This window comes from Anser cygnoides, chromosome 3, assembly GCF_040182565.1.
Source record: "Anser cygnoides isolate HZ-2024a breed goose chromosome 3, Taihu_goose_T2T_genome, whole genome shotgun sequence".
NCBI classification, from domain to species: Eukaryota; Metazoa; Chordata; class Aves; order Anseriformes; family Anatidae; genus Anser; species Anser cygnoides.
In genome coordinates, this window is record NC_089875.1 from 2846666 (window position 1) to 2866942 (window position 20277).

At 37.0% G+C, this 20277-nt stretch overlaps 1 protein-coding gene across 7 annotated transcripts in view; it reads left to right on the top strand.

Moving 5' to 3' along the window:
• KIF16B (kinesin family member 16B) overlaps positions 1 to 20277 on the top strand; it is a 140057-nt gene that overhangs the window by 41887 nt on the left and 77893 nt on the right. For all 7 annotated transcript variants that reach the window (XR_007162244.2, XM_048060972.2, XM_048060974.2 and 4 more), the window contains exon 13: positions 20130 to 20249. Coding sequence is in view for 6 of the 7 variants with exons in the window: in XM_048060972.2 (XP_047916929.2) it covers positions 20130 to 20249 (120 nt within the window). In the remaining variant the exon portion in view is untranslated. The remainder of the gene's footprint in view (positions 1 to 20129; positions 20250 to 20277) is intronic.

Here is a 20277-nt window from a genome sequence, read left to right on the forward strand (position 1 = left end):
CTATAGAAATTCTGCATTACTCGGCACTTACTTGCACTTTCAGATAGTTTTTTTTTTTTTTTTAACCCTCACTTGCCGAATGGTATTTAAGCACATTTATCTCAGTTATGTTGCATATAAGGATAGACATATATCGCAGTTTCCTGTTTTATGCCGTTTTGTTAGTTTATATTAACTTTAACTGTTTTGGTCCTTGACTATTTTGGGTCCTTTTCTTCTTCTCACGTTTCATGTCCTTCCCCAGTACTTTGCCCCTTGAGCATTTGCTTTCTGCATTCTTTCCTTTCTCTTCATTGTGCTTCTTGAATTGGCCTCCGCTAACTTCATAGCTTATTTCTGTGCTTTACTCACTTTAGCAATTCAGTCATGTTAACCTAAATCTTGTCTGTTCTGACTTAACGGGTCTGCTCATCTTTATCCTCACTGACATCTTTCTCACCTGCATCCTTCTCTGTAGTGACTATTATAACAAGACAGGCAGCAAGCAGGGATAAAATACAGATTGAAGGACTTTCTTTCCTGTTTTAACATGCTCAATCCTCAGGTGAAAAGTGCTTTCAATTAATTATCTGCAACTTCAACATAAAATCCTCCTGTCTAAATCCACTCTGACTGTAGAGTAGAGAACTTGTGCAGACTGTTGGGTTCTTGAAGAACAAACTCTAGATTTTTTTTTTAAGTACTTTAACATCATTAGTTAATGGTAGTTCGTGACTCATGACGTGTTTCAGTGGTTGTGACACTTCCCTATTCAATACTTTTAGTAATCAATAAAATCTTGTGGGTACTAGAACATTAGGACCCTAATGCATAATCTAGTTGTCCTAGATCGCTAATGAATAACTGAATACAAAATGAATAATATATTCATTGTACATATATGTATGTATGAAAATTATCAGACAAAAACAACAATTTGATATTTATAATCATTTCTATCACCTTAATTATTTTACCATTGGGTACTGGAAAATCATATATTATGGAAGTTTTTACAAAAGACACCAGTATATACTTTAATCCTGCCCTTGAAAAGTATGTGTGACTCTTTGAGTCTTCTTGGATGTGTGCTTTTGGAACACAGGTCCTAAAATGGTTATATTTATAGGTCAATGAAAAACAAAAGGAGTTAAAGGAATGGTGTGCATTTATATACAAAATGATGTATGCATGATACCGTGTTTAAACTGTTCATTTTCAGCTTTGGCATATGTGTTTGTTTGTATGTTTGGCAGGAATACCACTTGTTTCTAAGGATTTTTCACATTTCAGTTGGTGAATCATTTTTGTAAAATTGTTGCTAGTTAGATGTGTTGGTGTTGCATTTTGGTTAGAATGTGTGGTGTTGGCTGTGTCTAAAGCATAGCTGTATACTTTTAATGAGACTTAAATCTGTATTTTCTTTTGAACAAATGTTGTTACTTTATAACTTCTATTTGTCATCTGTATTATACAAGACTCTTTGCATGCTTCCAGTTTTTGTTTCCTACTTTAGAAGCTATGTCTCCTGCTTGAGCTTTTTAAGGACGAGGTTTCAAGATCACTGGCAGGAAGAATTTAAATCAGACGTTATTCCTGGATTTGTTTCCTTTTTTTGAAAAGTTGACAGAATAAATAGAATACGAACTCTAATCCGAAGGTTGGTTGTTTTGTCAGGGCAACCCCTCTACTCAGCAGTTGCATAATGTATATACATTTATCAAACTGAATTTATAAAACTGGATTTGTATGGAAAGGCATGAATGCACATTTGCGTTAAACAGCCTCTTATATTATGCCTAATACTGTTCCCTTCAGCGGGATTGTGAATGTTGTGAAGAAGATGATATTAAGAAAGATTTAAAAGAACTGATGTTAATGTTTCATGTCTGTCTTTCTCATTTGGAAATCACACAGATAAGAGCTTCTGTTCCTCTAGAAGCCTGTTAAAATGTGGTTTTGTTTTTTTACACTAGATGTCACTGCAGATACAAAAATCAGACGTTTCTACATCCTTAATTGCGGTTTAATTCAGATATTTTAAGGCAAAATGATTTAAATGATTTGCAATATCTTGACTTTCATTGCTGTGCAGATGTACTAAAATAAGATTATGAGAATGCCAAAACATTGGTTTAAGAACAAGTCCTGAAGAACCGGAGTAACTGTTTTGACAGAAATTGTTCTGAACAACAATTCACAGGTGGGATGAAGTGTAGAGTGATTATGTGCGTTCAAGATTATCACAATTATTTGTCAGTACCTTTTTCAACTCTCTTTTTCAAACTACTGTGTATCTAGAATGTTTGACAAATCACTTTAGCTAAAGCCTTTAAAACACTTATTTTCTCAGCTTTGAAGCTCTGATAATTTGGGGATAATAAAAAGCAGGTTCTGAGAGAGGTAGTTCCTGTTATTTGGCCAACTGGTACAGTTGAAAAACCAAACGGGCTTTTGGACATAGATCCAGGCCACTTCATCTATTTTCTTTCTCTTTTAATGTATCTTAGAGTTGGAAAAAACAGTTAGTTAAGTTTCAGTTAATTTAGTAATTTTTTTAAAAAGAAAGTTGTCTGATAACAAGGAAACGTTTATTGTTATTAGTCCTTGTACAGTATTTAACTCCTGCCCCCTGTGTCATGACACATAATGTCTGATTTAGTTGTCGGGTTTATTAGCATTTGTTGTCTGATACCTGTCCCAGTGCTTTGTTTGTTTGTTTATTTCTCAAGTTTAGCAGTTATTGGCTGTAGTTGTAGTTCATAAAGTCATCTACTCTGGTAATGAGATTTAAAGTTGGGGTACATCGTAGTTATTAAATGTCACTTCTCTTCCTGCCTCCACAGCCTCTGCATACCAACTATTTGTTTGTTATGAGTTGGTTCACAGAAGCAGGGACATGAAAACATATCATGTTTTTTGCCAGTTTAATGAAATTAATATATTTATATGCCAGGATCTTTACGCTGTTGGTCATTACACAGACTTCTGCGTTGGCATTTGAATTTGGACAGAGATCATCCAAACAGGATATATGGTTTCTTTCAGCAGAAAACAGACATTGTTTCTGATACTATATTACGGATCAGATGCCGTTATTAAATGAAGATTATTTCTTCATCAGATTGCTCCCCTTGCTTAAGTCTGATCAATATGTGCAGGTTAGTGTAGACTGAGAATAAAGAAGATAAAAAATTCTATAAAAGCAAACAACCCAAAACTTTTAAAGGGAATATATAGTTGTCTTGAGGTACACATTGCTTTTTCTTCAGGAGAGCAGCTCTCATTGCTCTTCACTCACCAATGATTTGTTAAAGTGCTTTGTCCACAACGGCATTGGCTTGCTGTTGTCAGAGAAAGGAAAAAATACTAAATTGGGAGCTGGTGCTACTGATCTACTGTAGCTCTTTTCCTAATAGAAACACTATTGAAAGTGTCCCAGCCACCTGGGGAACACTGAGTGCAGCAGTCAAAAGTAGATTTCAAAAGAAATAGATGTCTGATTTCAAGTCTGTCTTTGCCACCTGTGTTCATCTTATTAAGAAACCTCCTTTCTCTCATGTAGCTTCTTTAGCTGCTTGCTATGCCTCTGTGGTGGTCTGACCACTTTTAACTTTCAGTTTCTACTAAAAAGTTGCAATCAAGAGTTGCCTAATGCTACTGATTGTTTTTTATTTCACTTTTAAGCCATTTTTCCCCACTTGAAACCACCTGGACCATCAGAGAAGCACGGTTGGGGGCTTCAGCTTCTGAGCTCACCAGCCGTGGATTAAGGCAGGCTTGAATAGTTTGGTTGATCCTGGCTGTGCATTCCAAAGGAGGCCCTCTGGTTTCTAGGAATAACCATACTCCCAACTATTTTGCTGCCATCCTTCTCCTTACAACTGGGCCCCCGCATTTGTAGATTATCCGGGCCATACTTAGCTTTAATCCATCCCTAGGGCTTGTAGGCAGTTTTCAAATGAGAGGGAGTCAGACAGAGAGAGTTGCTTTTGAAATTCTTTCTACAGCTCAGATGCCACTTGTTCAACAATTCCTCCTGGGCATTTGGTCTGCTTTTCTATTAATTTTCTTGTGGCAGGAAGGGGAGCTAAATTGAAAGCAGAGGAAGCTTCTGATTTAGCCTGCAGAAAAAAGAGAAGAAGAAATAAACCCTGAAAGCTATTTCTTCTAAAGGATCGGCAGAGCAGTAATGAGAAGGAGCAAAGACAGAATGTAAATTCCTTGTTGGACTTGGTTATGGGAGGTTATAGAAACATTCTTACATCAGGATCTTAGAAGAAGGCAAATTTGTCTGATACCTTCACAAAAGAACTGTTTATAATATTTGTATGGAAGTAAGTATTTGATATGAAATACTAGAACCGCTTTATTCCACGTTGTTTTGCCAGCATGTTTAGGAGTTTATTACTACATGATTCTGAGAGCTTTGAATACATGGTACTGCTGTGCACGTGACTTAATGTCTTAATTGGCAACTGAGCATAGCCTTGATTCATACAGTCCTACTGCTGTAGGAGTGGTGTGTTTGCTCTTTGTTCTTCTTCTCAAGTACAGAGACGATATTTTTAATGAAATCCACTAAGATGTCTCAAACACAGATGGCAGCACAAATCTGCTGCTATTGCAATCAGACTGTCTTCCTGAACAAAGGAGAGGACAGGTTCATTCTTCTGGCTGCCATGCGTCTCTCCAGTTTCATTTATTCTGTACCTCACTAGCTGGGTTGTGAGGGACAAGAACGCTCTGGCAACCAAGCTGCTTTTTTTTTTTTTTTTTTTTTGCAAAAGATTTTGCTATTGCATTGCTAGTCTAGATTTTTTTTTCTCTCTTCTTCCTTGGTACTTACTACATACTGTTGTCCATTGTCCTACTCCTTTCTTCAGTTTCTTTCAGTAGTGAGGGGCACGTTTTAGCCGTGGTAAGGGACTAATGGATTTAAAGTAATCTGCAGAAGTAGAGATGATGTTCTAGGTAAATAAATAAAACAGAATTCCAGAGAAGTGAAACACTTCCTTAATTTTCCCATCCCTCAAGAAACACAAACAAGAAAATAGCTTTTAAAATGAATAAATGTATTAGCTAGGAGACTAGTCTTTTTTTCCTCTGCAATTCCATGACTCATTCATCATCCAGCTTGAGCAACAAATGAGGTAGGAGTCCTGTAGATAATAGTCTTGTTCACTGCGTTCTCTTGATTCATTCCCAGAGTACAGTCTGTAGAATGAATTATTCACAGGTCCTGTAGACAATATATGATCGTGTAATTAAAGACTGTATCATAATGCATAGGGGAGAAGAGCCTGAATTAAGATTGGCTGTTTCTTTCTATTCCAGCCAGGCCCTTTCCCTTCCTTAGATACCAGCCTGGAGAATACTGAGGGCAGAGTTGCTTTCTCTTCGCTAGAAGGTACAGTACTTCCTGCTAGGAAACATCAACAAGGGCAAAAATGTCACATTTTCTCCTGTGATAGTCAGCGTTGAAAGTCAGAGATGTAATTTTCCTTTGAGATTAAGATACGCTCAGTGCAGTCACAGGTAGAAGGCTGTGAAGAGGTGTACCTGTCCTGCTTCAGACACAGCTTACCTATAAAATACTTCGTGTGCCTCATTTGTTGAAATAGAAGAATAGTTGTCCCTTAAACTCAAGTTGGTGAGGGCACAAACCAGCCTGCCGCAGATGCTTCAGCGTGGAAAATGGCAGCTTTGATGGCTGAAGCTTTATAAGCCCCTGGAAAACAGGATTTTACAGACGAGTGTCCAGGAAGCTTAAGCAGCCAAACAGGCATCTATACTTACAATTAGCCAAATCCCGCAGTTCTATTCAGGGACTTTTTCTCTGATGTCAGTAGCAGTTGTGTCTGTACAAGATCTAAAGCGTCAAGGAGCAGGCATTTCTACCTGTTGGATTTGTCCTGGTAATTACAGGAATGAAGGCCAAGGTTCCTGAAAAATTACTTCGAATTTGCCAAGGCTTCTAATGAAAATACTTAAATTGCGTTAAATATAATGGTGCTTTTGGGTGCCACTGCAATAATAGGATGTCCGTGTATTAATACATCGCTGCATTTCCATGGTGAACACAGGGCAACCAGTTTTGAGGGCGAAAGAGAAACAATAAAAAATGGAAAAGGTAAGCTGACGTTAGGAGACTGGTAACTGCTCAAGCAAGCTATTCTTATTCTTTATCCTTTAAAGGAATAGCATCATTAATTTTCCATAATTTTAGCTTCACTATGTTAGCAGTTGCTCATTTGAGTAGTTTTGTATCTGCCTTTTTAATCGACATTCATTTCAGACAGCTATTGATGCCTGTGTGGGCTGCTGCAGGAGCACCTGCACTTTTACAGTAAGCTGTTCACAACAAAACTACAGTTTTCTGATCTCGGTTGTTGCAGGCTTTTTAATGGGTTTTCTTGATTGATGAGGGTGGTGTGGCCTAAAGCTCTAGGAGATGGTGAAAAATCTGATTAGAGAGTTTCTTCTCAGCTGTGGTTTTCTTTGTGGTTTTTGGTATTAGAAATTTCTTCCCCTCGCAAGACCTAAGTGTCTTAATTGTACTAATTGTACTGAAACTGCCTTTGGTAGCCAGGAGGATGGTGTTATTTCTTTGACCTGTTGACTGGAAGGAGCAGGCTTGGTAGGAATTTGTGCCGTATTTAATATGGGTATGCATGGGAGAATCAATATCACCTTTCATAATTAATGATTATATCAATAATTAATTTCTTGCTTTTAAAGGAAGGGCATATTCCTTAATTTTCAGAACCATTTTATTGAAGTCCTGGGATAGTACAAAATGTAGTTTGGCTTTTCCACAGATTATAGAACAGATGCTTCATTGCTGGTGGTATCATCCATATTTCCTCCTCTCATCCCTTTGCCTTCCAAATCGTGTCTACTTTTATGGCAGGTGATTGATAATTTTTTTTTGTTATTCCTGAAACTGCATCTGTGTCATGCTGAGCATTGTATAACGTAGGACAGACAGTTGGTATTGTACGTACAACTTTATAGAATACAGAAAAAGCTTAAAATGTGCTCTAATGAGACAAGCAATGTCACTGATACAATACAGAAAAAAACCTGCTTTTCCTAGTTGATATGTCACTTCAGTGGGAATTGCAAATATTTCAAAGTTGTTCTCTTGCAGCAGTGGTTTGTTTTTTTTTCTCTTTTTTTTTTTTTTTTTTTAAACTCTGGGGCTAGACACAATTAACTTTCTCTCAGCTGCTGCTCAGTGTTTTGACTTGGCTGCTTCTTTGTGGCAAGATTTTGTAAGGGAGTGGGCCTGCAGAGTAAGAAGAATATGCATGTAACCAGTTTCCCTCTAGAACTTAAGTTAGACAGTCAGTTCTGCTTATCCCCCCATCTCTTTAGGAGTTACTACTAGTAAGTCCAAACCAGTTTTCAGTGTGTTGAAATCTCCCCCAATCCCCTATCATTTTTCATACAATTCATACAATCGTGTTGACAGTAAATGTTTTCTCATGCTTTGCTGTGGAAATTCCTCGTTTGTCTTCTATTCCTTGAGTTCCTTGAATATTAATGATACTTTTTACATTCTAAGCCATCATAACAATAACGTTCTTAATGTTGACATTTATAATACTTACTGATGTGCATTGCTTTCTAATAGTGGTAGGATGCGTACATGTGTGCTAGTTGTGTGGGAAACTGTTGAAATGTCTCTCTCTCTCTTCCAAGAGGCAATGCAACGTTCAAAAGGAAGAAGTGGGTCTGTCCCATCTCTTCAGCATGTAGTCTTCAGCAGTAGGGATAATTTAACCCATCAGTGCAAATACAAAAAGCTCTCTGAATATAGCAGTGTGGCTTCCAGATCACTTTTCTGCCACTGTTATTGTAGGTTTTCCAGTTGGTCAGGCAAGGTGGCTTATTTATGCAGAATACTTTTTTTCTGGTATACTCGCATTTACCCCTCTGATTATGAGGATTTTATTGAGGCAGACAGTATAGAGAATACTCAGCCCTGACAATCTAATGTAACGTAATACTGTTCTCTTTCTATTCTTAGCCTTCCCAAAAGGAAATAAAAGGCCAAAGTGGTGGGTGGGTGATAGGTGATGGTAGGCCAAGAAGAGTGGCTCAAGAAAACGCCATCTTTTGAATCTTTCGAAAAAGGAGTGATTGGTCTTTGCTGTTTTTCAGTTGGATGCGGGGGTGCTTGTTTTGAAGAGTAATTTCTTGTTAGGGGTAACTATTTAAACTTTCATATCCTAATCATGATGGGAAGCTTGTTTGCTCTAAAGATCAAGGTAAGCTGTTCAGAAGCTTCTAAAAATAAAAAATAAATAAAAATCAGAGTACCTAATTGTGGATTATGTTTTTGCATGAAGAAATTATGTCCTTTTTTTTTTTTTCTTCACCAACAGTGGGATCTACCTGTCATTTGTATTTCTGCAGCTTCTGTGGTGACAGCTTTTTAATGGGGACTCTGAGAAAACCAGAGCTTGAAATACTGATATGGGAATTCCTCTGCAATATTCATCTATTTGCTGATTAGATGCTGCAGGAGCACTCTGAATTTTGGGGAAAAATTATACTTGGGCTGAGTGACTTTCAGATAACCAAGAATTACCTGTGATGAGTAAGGAAGAAGAGAATATGCTTCCAGTTTTCTGGTGTTCCTTTGAGTTGTTAATTGACCCCTGTATGAAAGCATGCATCCATTTGTCTTTTTGGTTGCATATACCTACTTAATGTTTGCAAAGAAAGCTTTTATATTGACAAATGCAACTGATAATGTGGCAAATATAACATTGGACTTCTGAGCAGCTGAAATGTGCATGTTTAAGCTGCCCAGTTGAATTAGAGCAACACCCACCCCTTTTACCTCTATTTATGCAGTGTTTAATTACACGATCACATCACAGTTTCCCATTATTTCTTTCTATGGTTTCAATCAATAGAGAGAGAGTTCCAAAATCAGTCTAAGTTAATGAAGCATTCAAATGAATATTTCCAACACCTAGTCCTCTTTTTATTGAAATAGTTAAAATTAGACCCATTACAAGGTCTAATTTAACTTTTGGAAATGTGAAACACTATTGGTGTCTGGGCTGTCTCAAAGGCTTGGGCTTACATAATAGACTTTCTCTAACCACAACGAATAGAGGGTAATTTACTTGCCAGTCATAAAGTTATTGAAAAGTGCTACATTGTACTCCATACCAGTGCATAAATCTTTTGTTTTGAGCTCATTTACTTAATGGCAAGAACTACCTCGCACTAGATCTAGGACTTTGAGGTGCAGTAACATCTGTCAGAAGTCACTGAGAATTCATGTGAGAGGCAAAGCTGCCATGACGCGCAGCATTTGTGCACTGATGTTTGGAAATCTCAGTATGGTTATAAAAATATCATAAATCTTTGCTGCTGGAGAAGGAAAAAGATAATGTCATGCCTCCTTTCGTGAACATGACTTTCTTTCTTATTACTCTGTAGTAGCTCTGTAGGCCCATGGAGGTTTTTCTGAGAATGCAAGAAAGATGATGGTTGTCTGAGTTAGGATTCAGATCAATCAGTGAAGTGCAAAGGTCACTGGTAGCATCTTGGGGTTTGTGTGGATTGCTTTGAATTTTCTCCGTAAAGACACAGCAGGTTTATATCCTTAAATGAAGTATTATTTTCTGCTAATAGCTGGCAAAGCTGTGCTAGTATACTCTCATGGGCTAAATGGACCCTAAATTTTAAAAGTGTTCTAACCTGAGAAAACTTTAGTCTGCCAAGAATGCCATAGTATACCTTAATCTAGATTAAGAAGATTTCAAGAAATCCCTTTACCATCACCCCAACCCTTTTTTTGATTACTTTTTTCTATTCAATTTTAGTTGACATGACCAAAAATGTGATTGGGACTTTTCCTTTCAGTGAATATTTGGAATTTCTGTCTTGGCTCAGGAATAGGATTTAAACATTATTATTTTGTTCATTAGATCTGATATTTCTTTTGGCCGTAGTGTTAGGGACTGGTGCTGGATTATAGATTTCACCTCTCAGGTAGATTTTATTTATTTAATTTTATAGGACACTTCCATTTGATACAAATAGTACATGTTTCTGGTGAGTATATTTTGAGGATTATGTTATCTTGATTAAGATGACAAGAGTCATCTTCCCTCTTCTCCTTTTTTTGTGTTTATTCTCTTGATTCTCTTTTTTTTAAATGGATGTTTCTGTCATGTTTGAGGTGTATATTATGTGATTCTTTATTGTTACTGATTAAAACGGGTGTCCTTTTATTATGTTTACACTTCAAGCATTTGGTGTTCCCTCATGCTGTTCCTTTAAAAGCAGTTAAATGACTGTATCAGGATATTGTGAAACAGAGTAAGTTGTTCATTTATATTTTGTTATTAAAATTGTGAAATAATGTAGCTTCATTAGCTAATTAATGGGCATAGGCATTTCCTGTGTCTCATCTCTTCTGACATTCAGTAGTTGTACAGTAAATGCTGCAATTTTGAGAATTCAGTTCAATTGACAATATATTGTATATATATATGTAGACAGTTTTTATTTACATATTTTTATATGTTCTTAAACAGATCTTAGATAAGTATAGAATATGTTATAAAATATATCTTACACTTTTAATGATATGATTTATGTTTGTGTTTATGTAGGGTTTATTTCACTGGAATTTGAATTAGAGAAAGATGCATATAGTTGCTAAGAAAAGTTTAATTCTCCTGAATGGACCAGATTTTCAAAAGAAGAGTATCAACAAACATAGCCATTTTATGATGTGCAACCAATTACTAATGACATTTGTGTCAGCTTAAAGCACCAATATTTTATGCTTTGGGTATACAAAATAAAATTGATAGTTTTAAAAGGGCACTTTATTCTGTCATTTTGTAGCATCCTCAGATGTTTGACTTGAGATCAAACAGAATATATTTTTTTTGCAATTTCTGACCTTTTAATAGTCCTTTAATTTGCATTAAAAACTTGACGTAAGTGACAACTTGTGTTTGCTGTCACTGACCTAGTAAAAAGTAGCACATTATTTCTGGGGGAAAAAGTAAGGTGATAATACCTTCATCAACTACCAGAAAAGTCATTATAAACTTCGTTCTCAACATGAAGTGAAAGAAGAAAAGTTTGTTAAAATGCTACCTAGTGGAGCTAAACATTTAAAGCTAAATCAGATGTTAAATTCAGAACTGCTACTTTGACCTACATTCATTATGCTGAAGTAAATTGTGGAGGAACTCAAAGCCTTGACTAATATTAACTGGATTGTATTTGCAGGGTTAGTGAGGAAATTTAAGAAATGCTTTACTTCTGAAGATTTCTTTAAAATGGAATACTTCTGCCATATGTCTTTCAAAGTTGGAACAATTTGTTTTTAAAAAAATGCTTTTAATATAATTCTTGCCTTTTCAGATAATATTTAAAACATTGTCTATGATCTTGTGGTAGTTTCTACAGCTAGTTGTTACTACTTTGCCATCTCAGTACACACTGAAGTCTGTCTGTGATCTGGTCCATCAGTGACCCATGCTAGAAACAGCTGTAGGACTCATTCTCATCTCTGTGCCTGTCAGTAAAGCCACCTGGCTGTGGGACACACAGGAAAATGTTTCCTTATTTAGCTGGTGTGGAGATTAGACCTTAAAAAATGGTTGTAGCGAGGATATGATAGAAGAGGAGAGGGAAGTCGGTAGTGGGAGCTCATTGTTGGCCCTGATCATCTTTAATCTTCTCCTTAGGAGTATTAACTGGTGAAGTTTGTTGATAATAAAGTTGGGAGACATCATTTTTCTAGCAGAACATCTCACAGAGGACAGGATGACTCAGAATTAGAATAATAGAAGGGAGATTGATGGTAGATACTTTGAAGTGCTGAAGCATGGGGACTAATAAGAACTTGAAACTCCATGGAAGGGGGGGAGGACAGCATGAGACTTCAATGTCAAGAGATAGTACAACACCAGCATGAAAGACAAATGAAAGCTTGGAAGAATCAGATGTTTTGTGTAGTGAGTGAAAAATAGAGATACCTGACACAAGCAAACCTGCATATTCATGAGGAACACTGCATGTAAATCTTCCCCCAGACTGGGGGATGAGAGGCTGGAGAGCAGCCCCATGGAAAGCAATCTGGTTAATGGCAAGTTGAACATGAGCCAGCAGCGTGCCCTGGCACCAAAAGGGCCAACCAACCATATGCTGGGGTGCATCAGGCACGGCACCGCTAGCCGCTCGAGCAAAGTGGTTGTCCCGCTCTGCTTTGCCTTGGTAGCCTCACCTCGAGCAAGGTGTGCAGTTTTGGGCGCCACAGTATAAGAAGGACACCAAGCTATTAGCCTCCAAAGGAGGGCTACAAAGGTGGTGAAAGGTCTGGAGGGCAAGATGTGTGAGTAGTGGCTGAGGTCCCTGGGTTTGTTCAGCCCAGAGCAGAGCAGGCTGAGGGGAGGCCTCATAGCGGCCTGCAGCTCCCTCACGAGGGGAGCGGAGCGCCTGATTTCTTCTCTCTGGTGACAGGGATGGAGCCCAAGGGAACACCATGCAGCTGTGACAGGGGAGGTTCAGGGTGGGTGTTAGGAGAAGGCTCTTCACTAGAGGACTCTGGAACAGACACCCCAGGGCAGTGGTCACAGTACCGAGCCTGCCGGAGTTCAAGAAGCATTTGGACAACGCTCTCAGACATAAGGTGTAATTTTTGGGTGGTCCTTTGTGGAGCCAGGAGTTGGACTTGATGATCCTTGTGGGTCATTTCCAACTCAGGATAGTCTATGATACTATCATCTTAAGGCAAGGAAGATGTGTCCAGATGAGAGATGCAGAGAGTGGATGTGTTAAACACCACAGTATGGCCAGGCTGGTCAGGTGAAAGGAGACGCTAAGTGTTTGGCTTGTTAAAACGGCAGTGAGGAGAGGGGATACAAATGCTGTCAGTAACCATATCAATAAATAAATATACCAGAAGAAAAATAATTATTTCAGCTGAATGTCAATGATGATGCAAAATACGGGAGTATGAACTATTAGTAAGTTCAGATAGAAAACTGTTGAAAACAATTTCAGTTATGCAACGGATGAGAGCCTGAATAGAATCTATCAAACGTTTTATTATGGAATTTGGGAACTGCACTGGTAACATAGGAGGTCACTTTCAGTTCATCCTTCTGAGATAGGAGGAACATTGCTGTCGTTTTAAGCAGAGGTAAAATTCCTGAAACTTTGTTTAAACTACAGAATTAATCAAATACGTTTTCTCGTCATCTGTGGTGAAAACTGGAAATTTCACTTTTTTTTTTTAGTGTGATCATGTCTTAATATGGAGTGCAACTTTAGTAGTGTGCCATGTATTCTTTACAGTACATAACAACGTCCCCTGTATACAGTATTATACTGTTATATAATACAGGATAATAATTAGCATGCCGTGCAGTTGAGAATTCAGAGGAGTAGTCCATCTGTTTATGTAGCACTTCTCTTCCAGAAGAATGAAATCCAGAATCATTCAGATAATTTCTGTAAATAGAAGTCTATTTGCAGTGTATTCTTCTTAAATATTGCTATTTGTAATCCACTAAAAACCTTTCCAAGAGCTAGGACTGTATGATTGCACTTATTAGTGGTAATAAGCTTTCAGTGGAAATTAAGTTAGAATGTTTGTGTTTGGAAGGGAAGAGAAATATGCGTAGATGGACCTGGGCCATGACTTACAGCTGTTTTTATATGAGTGTAGTGATCCTGTTGCATAGTTGAGTTTACAGGACTGGCTTTTGTCAGAGCTCTTATGCAGACTTTGACTTGGTAATAGGTTGGTGTTTTGCAAGCATTCGTTTGCTCACCTGAGAGTGCACAGTGGAAATGCTTGGTGGGTTTTGCTTCAGACATGAGGCTTTAACAATTACATGAGTCATGAGAGTAGCAGGCAAGGTGAAGTCATCAGACATTTTAACGAAGGACAGTTACTATCTACCAACACCTTATGGAATTAATATATTTACAACAACCTTTTCAAGGCTTCCATCAGAAAATTGCATGTTGGAGGATGGTCTGTCTTATCCAAATAAGTAAAAAATGTTCCCTCGTTGGAAAAAAAGCAAAAACGGGGGGGAGAATGGGGGAGTGTAGGCAGATAATGAAAAAGTATGTTTTCACTTTCATTGAAAGGTCTCATATTTTACAAGAGTATTTGATTAACACATCTAAACACATAAATGTACCACTGTATGGAGGATGACATACAAAAAATATAAGCATCACATATCCCAGTGTCAAATCTGGAAAAGTTTTAAATTCTGAAGATAAATTAGACTTCTTTGAGACACATAGATGATGCATACAAGAATATGATAATATTTTGTTGATATGAGTTCCTGATTATTTGATAATTTAGTTAGTGTGTCAAAGCAATACATTAATGTGGAAGATTGCAGAATAATTTAGCATGTGTACTTCAATTGTTTGATGGCAGCTCTAGTAATTTCTTCAGCAAAACAGTTCCTGGGTTTATTCTATAAGACTTCCGTGATCTATAATTTAGCTTGTTCAGCTTTATGATACAATGACAACCTTCATCTCTGTGCAGAAAGGATTTACAGGTTAACAAAATTTAACTGAAAATTTCTTTCTGCTAGTAAATTAGAGTGTAGTTTCTTTAGTCATTCGGATGGTGAGTGACTGAACACAGGTTTTTACTATCTAATGCAAATGAATGTTGTGAGTTTTTTCCATTAACAAGACATGCTGTGCCCTTTGGTTATAAAATGTAAAGCTATGAATATAGGTAAAACTTGTATTGTTGCTGCATGTAAGAATTCAGAAAGCTATGTGCTATTAAAAGGGGGAGGAGGATATATATATATATATAAAAGACAATACATTATCCATAGATGTGTTGAACTACACCTTGAAGAAATTGAGAAGAAAAAGAGGGCTAGGTAAAGAAAGACATCCAACCTGACAAGAACTGTAGGAGTTGCCACAAATTGCAAAGGTAGGGAGAGGGCCAGGGAAGGAGGCATTTCTCTTCATTCAGAAGTGCTGCTGTCACGTTTGCCGCTTCTCTGCAGACATCTCTTGAAAGGTAACTCTCTGAAAGCAGACGAAGCTGCATAATGAATCATTATGTGATTTTTGTATCACAAAATTGAGTTTAAAGTATTAAGATCCTATTCCTTCAGAACACAGGAGAAAAACACTATTGTATGAAACAAAGCAGTAAATGTTAAAATGTTTTCTTATGTTGTTTTTTATGCATAAAAGCTGAAGAACTCATTGCTCTAAGGATTTTTTAAAGTCAAAAATCAGTGGGATTCAAAAGAGACTGGATTTTTATTTGTAACACAAATTTCTAAAGTGTATTTACTGGTAATATACTTTAAAACACTGGTAAATCTGGTTTTAAATTAAACTTTAAAACATTCTCATCCTTTTTGCATTAGTTAAAGATTATACTGGATCAGACTAAATGCCCCTGTAGGTGAATTCAGATTTATGCAATGGTGCCCACTATTGGAGCATAAAACAGCATGCAGGATAATAATAATCCTTCTCCAGAAAACTGTCTATGTTTTCTGTGTCTGCAGTTCTTGGAGTTAGGTGTTAGATACCCTTGCACAGTCATCCACATTCCCTCCTTTCCTTTTCTTGCTGTTCGTCCAGTTTTTCTTGTACCTATGTAAATTATTCTTGTCAATGGCATCCTTCAGTTTAGCAAGGGGTTGTTTTTCATTTCTGATCTGCTGCTGGATAATTTTATTTTCTACTCCCTAGTAAAGGAAACAGCAAATGAGCATTGCCCAATGGGGACTTCTCCAGCTTGGGTTTTGTATGCTTTTCTCATGGTGCCTGTCCTACAGTTACACCTTGTTTTCTATTTTCTGAAAGGTTATCTCTGGAAATGCAAGCAGTGTAGCCCTCCTACAGCACACATGCATAAACTAGCTTTGACTGGTGTATGTGTGTTTTTTGCTGTAACTCAGGAGTTACTCTGCTTCCTGGATTTATCAAAAACCTCTACTGCAGAACTGGAATTGTAAGTCACCTTATCTTTCACCATTCTGGGATGGAGATTTTATAAATTGCTTACTTCAGTGAGTGAAGTCCTGTTTTTTTCACCCGTCTTGATCATGGGATGACTGGCTGAGGATGTTACATCCATGTTTCTTACTGCCTCTGTTTGAGTAGCCTCTTTAATTCTGTGTATCTGCTGGGTTTTAAAATGCACATTTTCAGGTGCCTTTGAATTCTGAGCAATATGGAATATCTTTTTCTGTAGGTATGAAGCATTTGTTTCCAGTGATTTAAAGGGAATGCAAAATATAGTGAATACACTACTGGAGGAAAACCAATTAAGAATTTCCTTTGTGTACAGTTTACATATATATTTCATAGGGAGCTTAGTGTTAGTGCCATGGCACTGAGGATCTTCAGGCAGTTTTGTGAACCCAGGACATAATAGCATATTTTCAATGAAATCAAATGCACCCAAAGTACCTGTTAGTGTAAGAATTTGCTCTAGTATATAGTCTGGTTAAATATTAATGCGAAGAGTTTTGTCATTGCACATTTTTACCCATAACTTCTTTAATTTGGTATTATGCATTTTTGCATAATTTAAATATAGACATCTGGACAATTTACTTAGCTAGCATAATGTGTTTTACTGTAAGTCTCTGCACAGTGTACTCTCAGAACTGTGTGCCAGAAGTTAACTGTTGAATATTTAAATGAAAGAACTGAGATTTTGCAATGGAAAGTGTGACACAAATTAAACTTCACCAAGCAGTTCTGTTCATTGAAAGGACACCGTACTAGTTATGCATGCTTTCTAATATGTGCTGGGCCAGTAGCAACTGGAAACAGCAAAGGTTTTGCTTGTTTTACTGTATTGGTAGATTGGCCAAGGAATATTAGAAGTGTCTTTTGGGCTCACTTTCTTTTTTGTAATTCAGTATCCTGTTGGTTAAAATCCAACAGGAATGTGATTCCGTTTTTGTGTGTGTTTGTATGCATATAAATGCACTGAAAGAAATGTTACGTATCCTAATGGTTCTTTGTCGTGGGCAGTTGTATATGGTGAAAATTAACTTACAGGGTCATACAGGTACTTTACACAAACACCATGTTTCTAAAGTGCTGGCATGTATCTTAGCTGTGAGCTTGGAGATGCCTCTAGATCTGGTTAATAGAGCAAATGTAACACAAGGGTGTAGAAGGTATGAGTTTCCCTAATAGCTCTCCTAGCTGCCACCAAAGTGTTACTGAATTTATTCTATCAGGACGTTTCTGGCTGCTGAGTCAGAGCTGAATTCCAAGAGACCATCGTTTACACAAACAATATAAATCCTTTTATCTTTACTGTGACTCGGGAAGTATTTCCTTATGTACTGACTCAGAAATTCAGTCAGAAAATAATTCTACTCTTCACATGAGTCCATTTGGTCTAGAGGCTTCTAAAGAAGAAAACTTTTCTCCGCACAGAGCAGCCATTTATATTCACTGGAGTGCTCCTTTGTGTGTAATACTTGGCTTGCTTTATTTTCCACAGTTTATGAATGCATCTTAAATACAGAGGGAGTACATGTACACTTCTCTTTTCAAGGATAATTCAAGATAAGACGCATGCAGTACATGCGAATTTTTTAAATTGTACCTTGAGGCTTTCATACATTTTCTGAATTAGTACTTTTTTAATGGGGACAGTGACCTTTCCTACTCCTGTCATTTTGGCTTATGGATTCACTGCTTTTTAAAGTTGTGTTACACAAATGAAGGTGAATCAAGTTGCGGATCAAACCTAATCATTTCTCTGCCTTATAATAGCTTACAGACCTTCAATTTATTTCAAAAGAGGTCCTTCCTCCTTTAGATGTGTCCTTCCTATGCCATCAAGGATGAAAGAGGGGCAATTTGGCTACTTCTTTCTGGCCTTTTTCTCATCTTTCTTTCAATGTGAGAGAACGGAGTAATAAATATTGTTGAAAGAGTTTCTATGATTTTGGTTTGGGGCAGAAGTTCACAGTTTGGAGTTTTCGTTTGAATCTAAAATTAAATTTTCAGCCACATGATTAAAGTTTAGCAGTTGTTCCAGGTAACTGATTAAGATTCAGGATTTTTAGTAAATTGTATCTGAAGATAAAACGTAACGGGCAAGAAATATTCAAGAAAAAAAAATTGCACTTAATCCCACTAGTCTGTTGCATTTATTATAATGTTTCCGTCAATAGGATGTATTCTATGTATGAATGGTAGTCATTTACAAAGTAAGGATTTAGAAACTCAATTAATTTGTGTTCTCTAATTTTAGACCTGAATAAATAAGCAACACATCAATTTTAAATCATAATTATACACGCTCTCTTTCTGAATATACTAAAAATGTATTAAATATTTAAAACTGGAGAATGAAGCGTTTTTTTCTTCATTCTTAATTATTTGTGATAGATTTTTCTCACCCAGCGATCATTTCTTTGCCTCCTGGGATGCCTGTTTTTTCCTCAGTCCGGGATGTTAGTAAATGCTTTGTTATGCTGGAAAAAAATGTTCAGCTCTTAATATTTTATCAATTCCATTGGGTGAAAGGTGCCAGCAGTTGTGTGAACAGCCACCCGTATTCACTCTTTTAAGTCATCAGCCTTGTCGTATAGGAACGTTATAAATTATGTATAGCAGTAGATGCCACTCAATAAATATTTAATATGTGATAGGTATTTTGACTGAAATTACTTTTCACTTGAACAATGATTTAAGCTGTATTTTTTGGTTTTATGAGGTGACACTTTTATAATATCAAGGAATAGCTGGATGCGGTTTGAATGTCAGGGAGCTGCAGGGCAACGTTAATCACAGCTTTTTTCCTTTCTTTCTGAATGCTGGAGAACTTCTTAATTCGCCCGTGACCAGGGAGGGATTTCCTGGTTTTCTTTCGGAGTGCTTTTAGTGTGTTGTGTCGCCATCTCATTTTGCCCAGGTGTTTGCAGTCACAAGAAAACTTTTTAGACAGTGTCAATATTGGCGACATTTTATACTGTGCAGGAAAATGAAATATTACATCTGTTTTCTTCAGATTTGTCAAGTTGCTGTACTTAGGAAAATACATACAGCAATCTCTGCTTTTTCGTACAAATACTGTAATGTCTTGGTTGGCTCTGAAGGATGCATGTTGATGACTTGGAAAAGGAGCAGTAGTCGTACTGTTGTCAGAAAATTTGTTTTCTGTATTTGCTGGCACCAGGAAAAAAGTGTATGCCTCATAATACACAGAAGTGACACTTGCTGCTGCTGCCTCTCCTTCCTGAGTTGTCAGTCTTCCTTGGCTCATAATGGTTCAGTTGTTTAGGTAGTAAAACTGATTCACTTTGAAAGGCAGTCTGTGTACATGTTCACAGCCTGTTGCTGTTAGCTTTGAGGTCTAAGAAATCAGTAGGATTTGAGTTCAACTTGCAAAATAAACTTCTTGAACACTAAAACCTTATTTCAAAGGTATAGTTAATTTCTTATTTATTGCATATACTGATGAGTACAAGGTCATGTTTCTTTTGAGTTTTTGAAGCCTTCCTCTTGTACTCCTGTTGAATGATACTTTACCCTACAGGTGATTGCAGAATGTGGCCAAAAGGAATTTTGGAGAATTAAAGTTTTGTTCTGCAAATATTTCCTACATTTATTTACTATTGTCACTGCTTCCATTACATTGCATGATGTTTTGTCTGCTTAGGCTTACTAGGTTTTCAGGTGCCTGGGATTTTTATTGCATAAGGTTCAGTTTATTTAAAGGATTGCTAAAGCGCTTTCAGTTTTCTATTCCTTAGCCATACTGAATTCTGTGTAGTTTCAAATTCTTCTTTCTGTCATGCAAGGTGGTACGTAGCTTGCTTTTAGACAACATTGCTTTGTTATTCTCTTGATTGATCTCCCTTATCTGGTATAATTCAGCTGTTTGTCTGGCTTCTTTCAAGTAACAGCTTCACAGATTTCCTGAATGGCAAGCTTGGAACACTCACTGGAAATATGAAAGTTGCATTTAGAATGTTAGGAAAAAAATCACCAAAAAATAAGCAGGGTTTATTACAGAGGATAAGTTACTTTAAGCGTGGTTTAGAAAGCGAATGAAGAGTGCTATTTCTTGCGTATTTTAATAACTATACTGTTGTCCTTTACAGGAACAAACGTTGGCTTTGAGGAAAGAAGGGATAGGTGTTGTGCTAGATTCTGAACTGCCTCATCTAATTGGCATTGATGATGATCTTCTTAGTACTGGTATCATCTTGTATCACTTGAAGGTAAATATACATCTGTGTTTTCATAGCC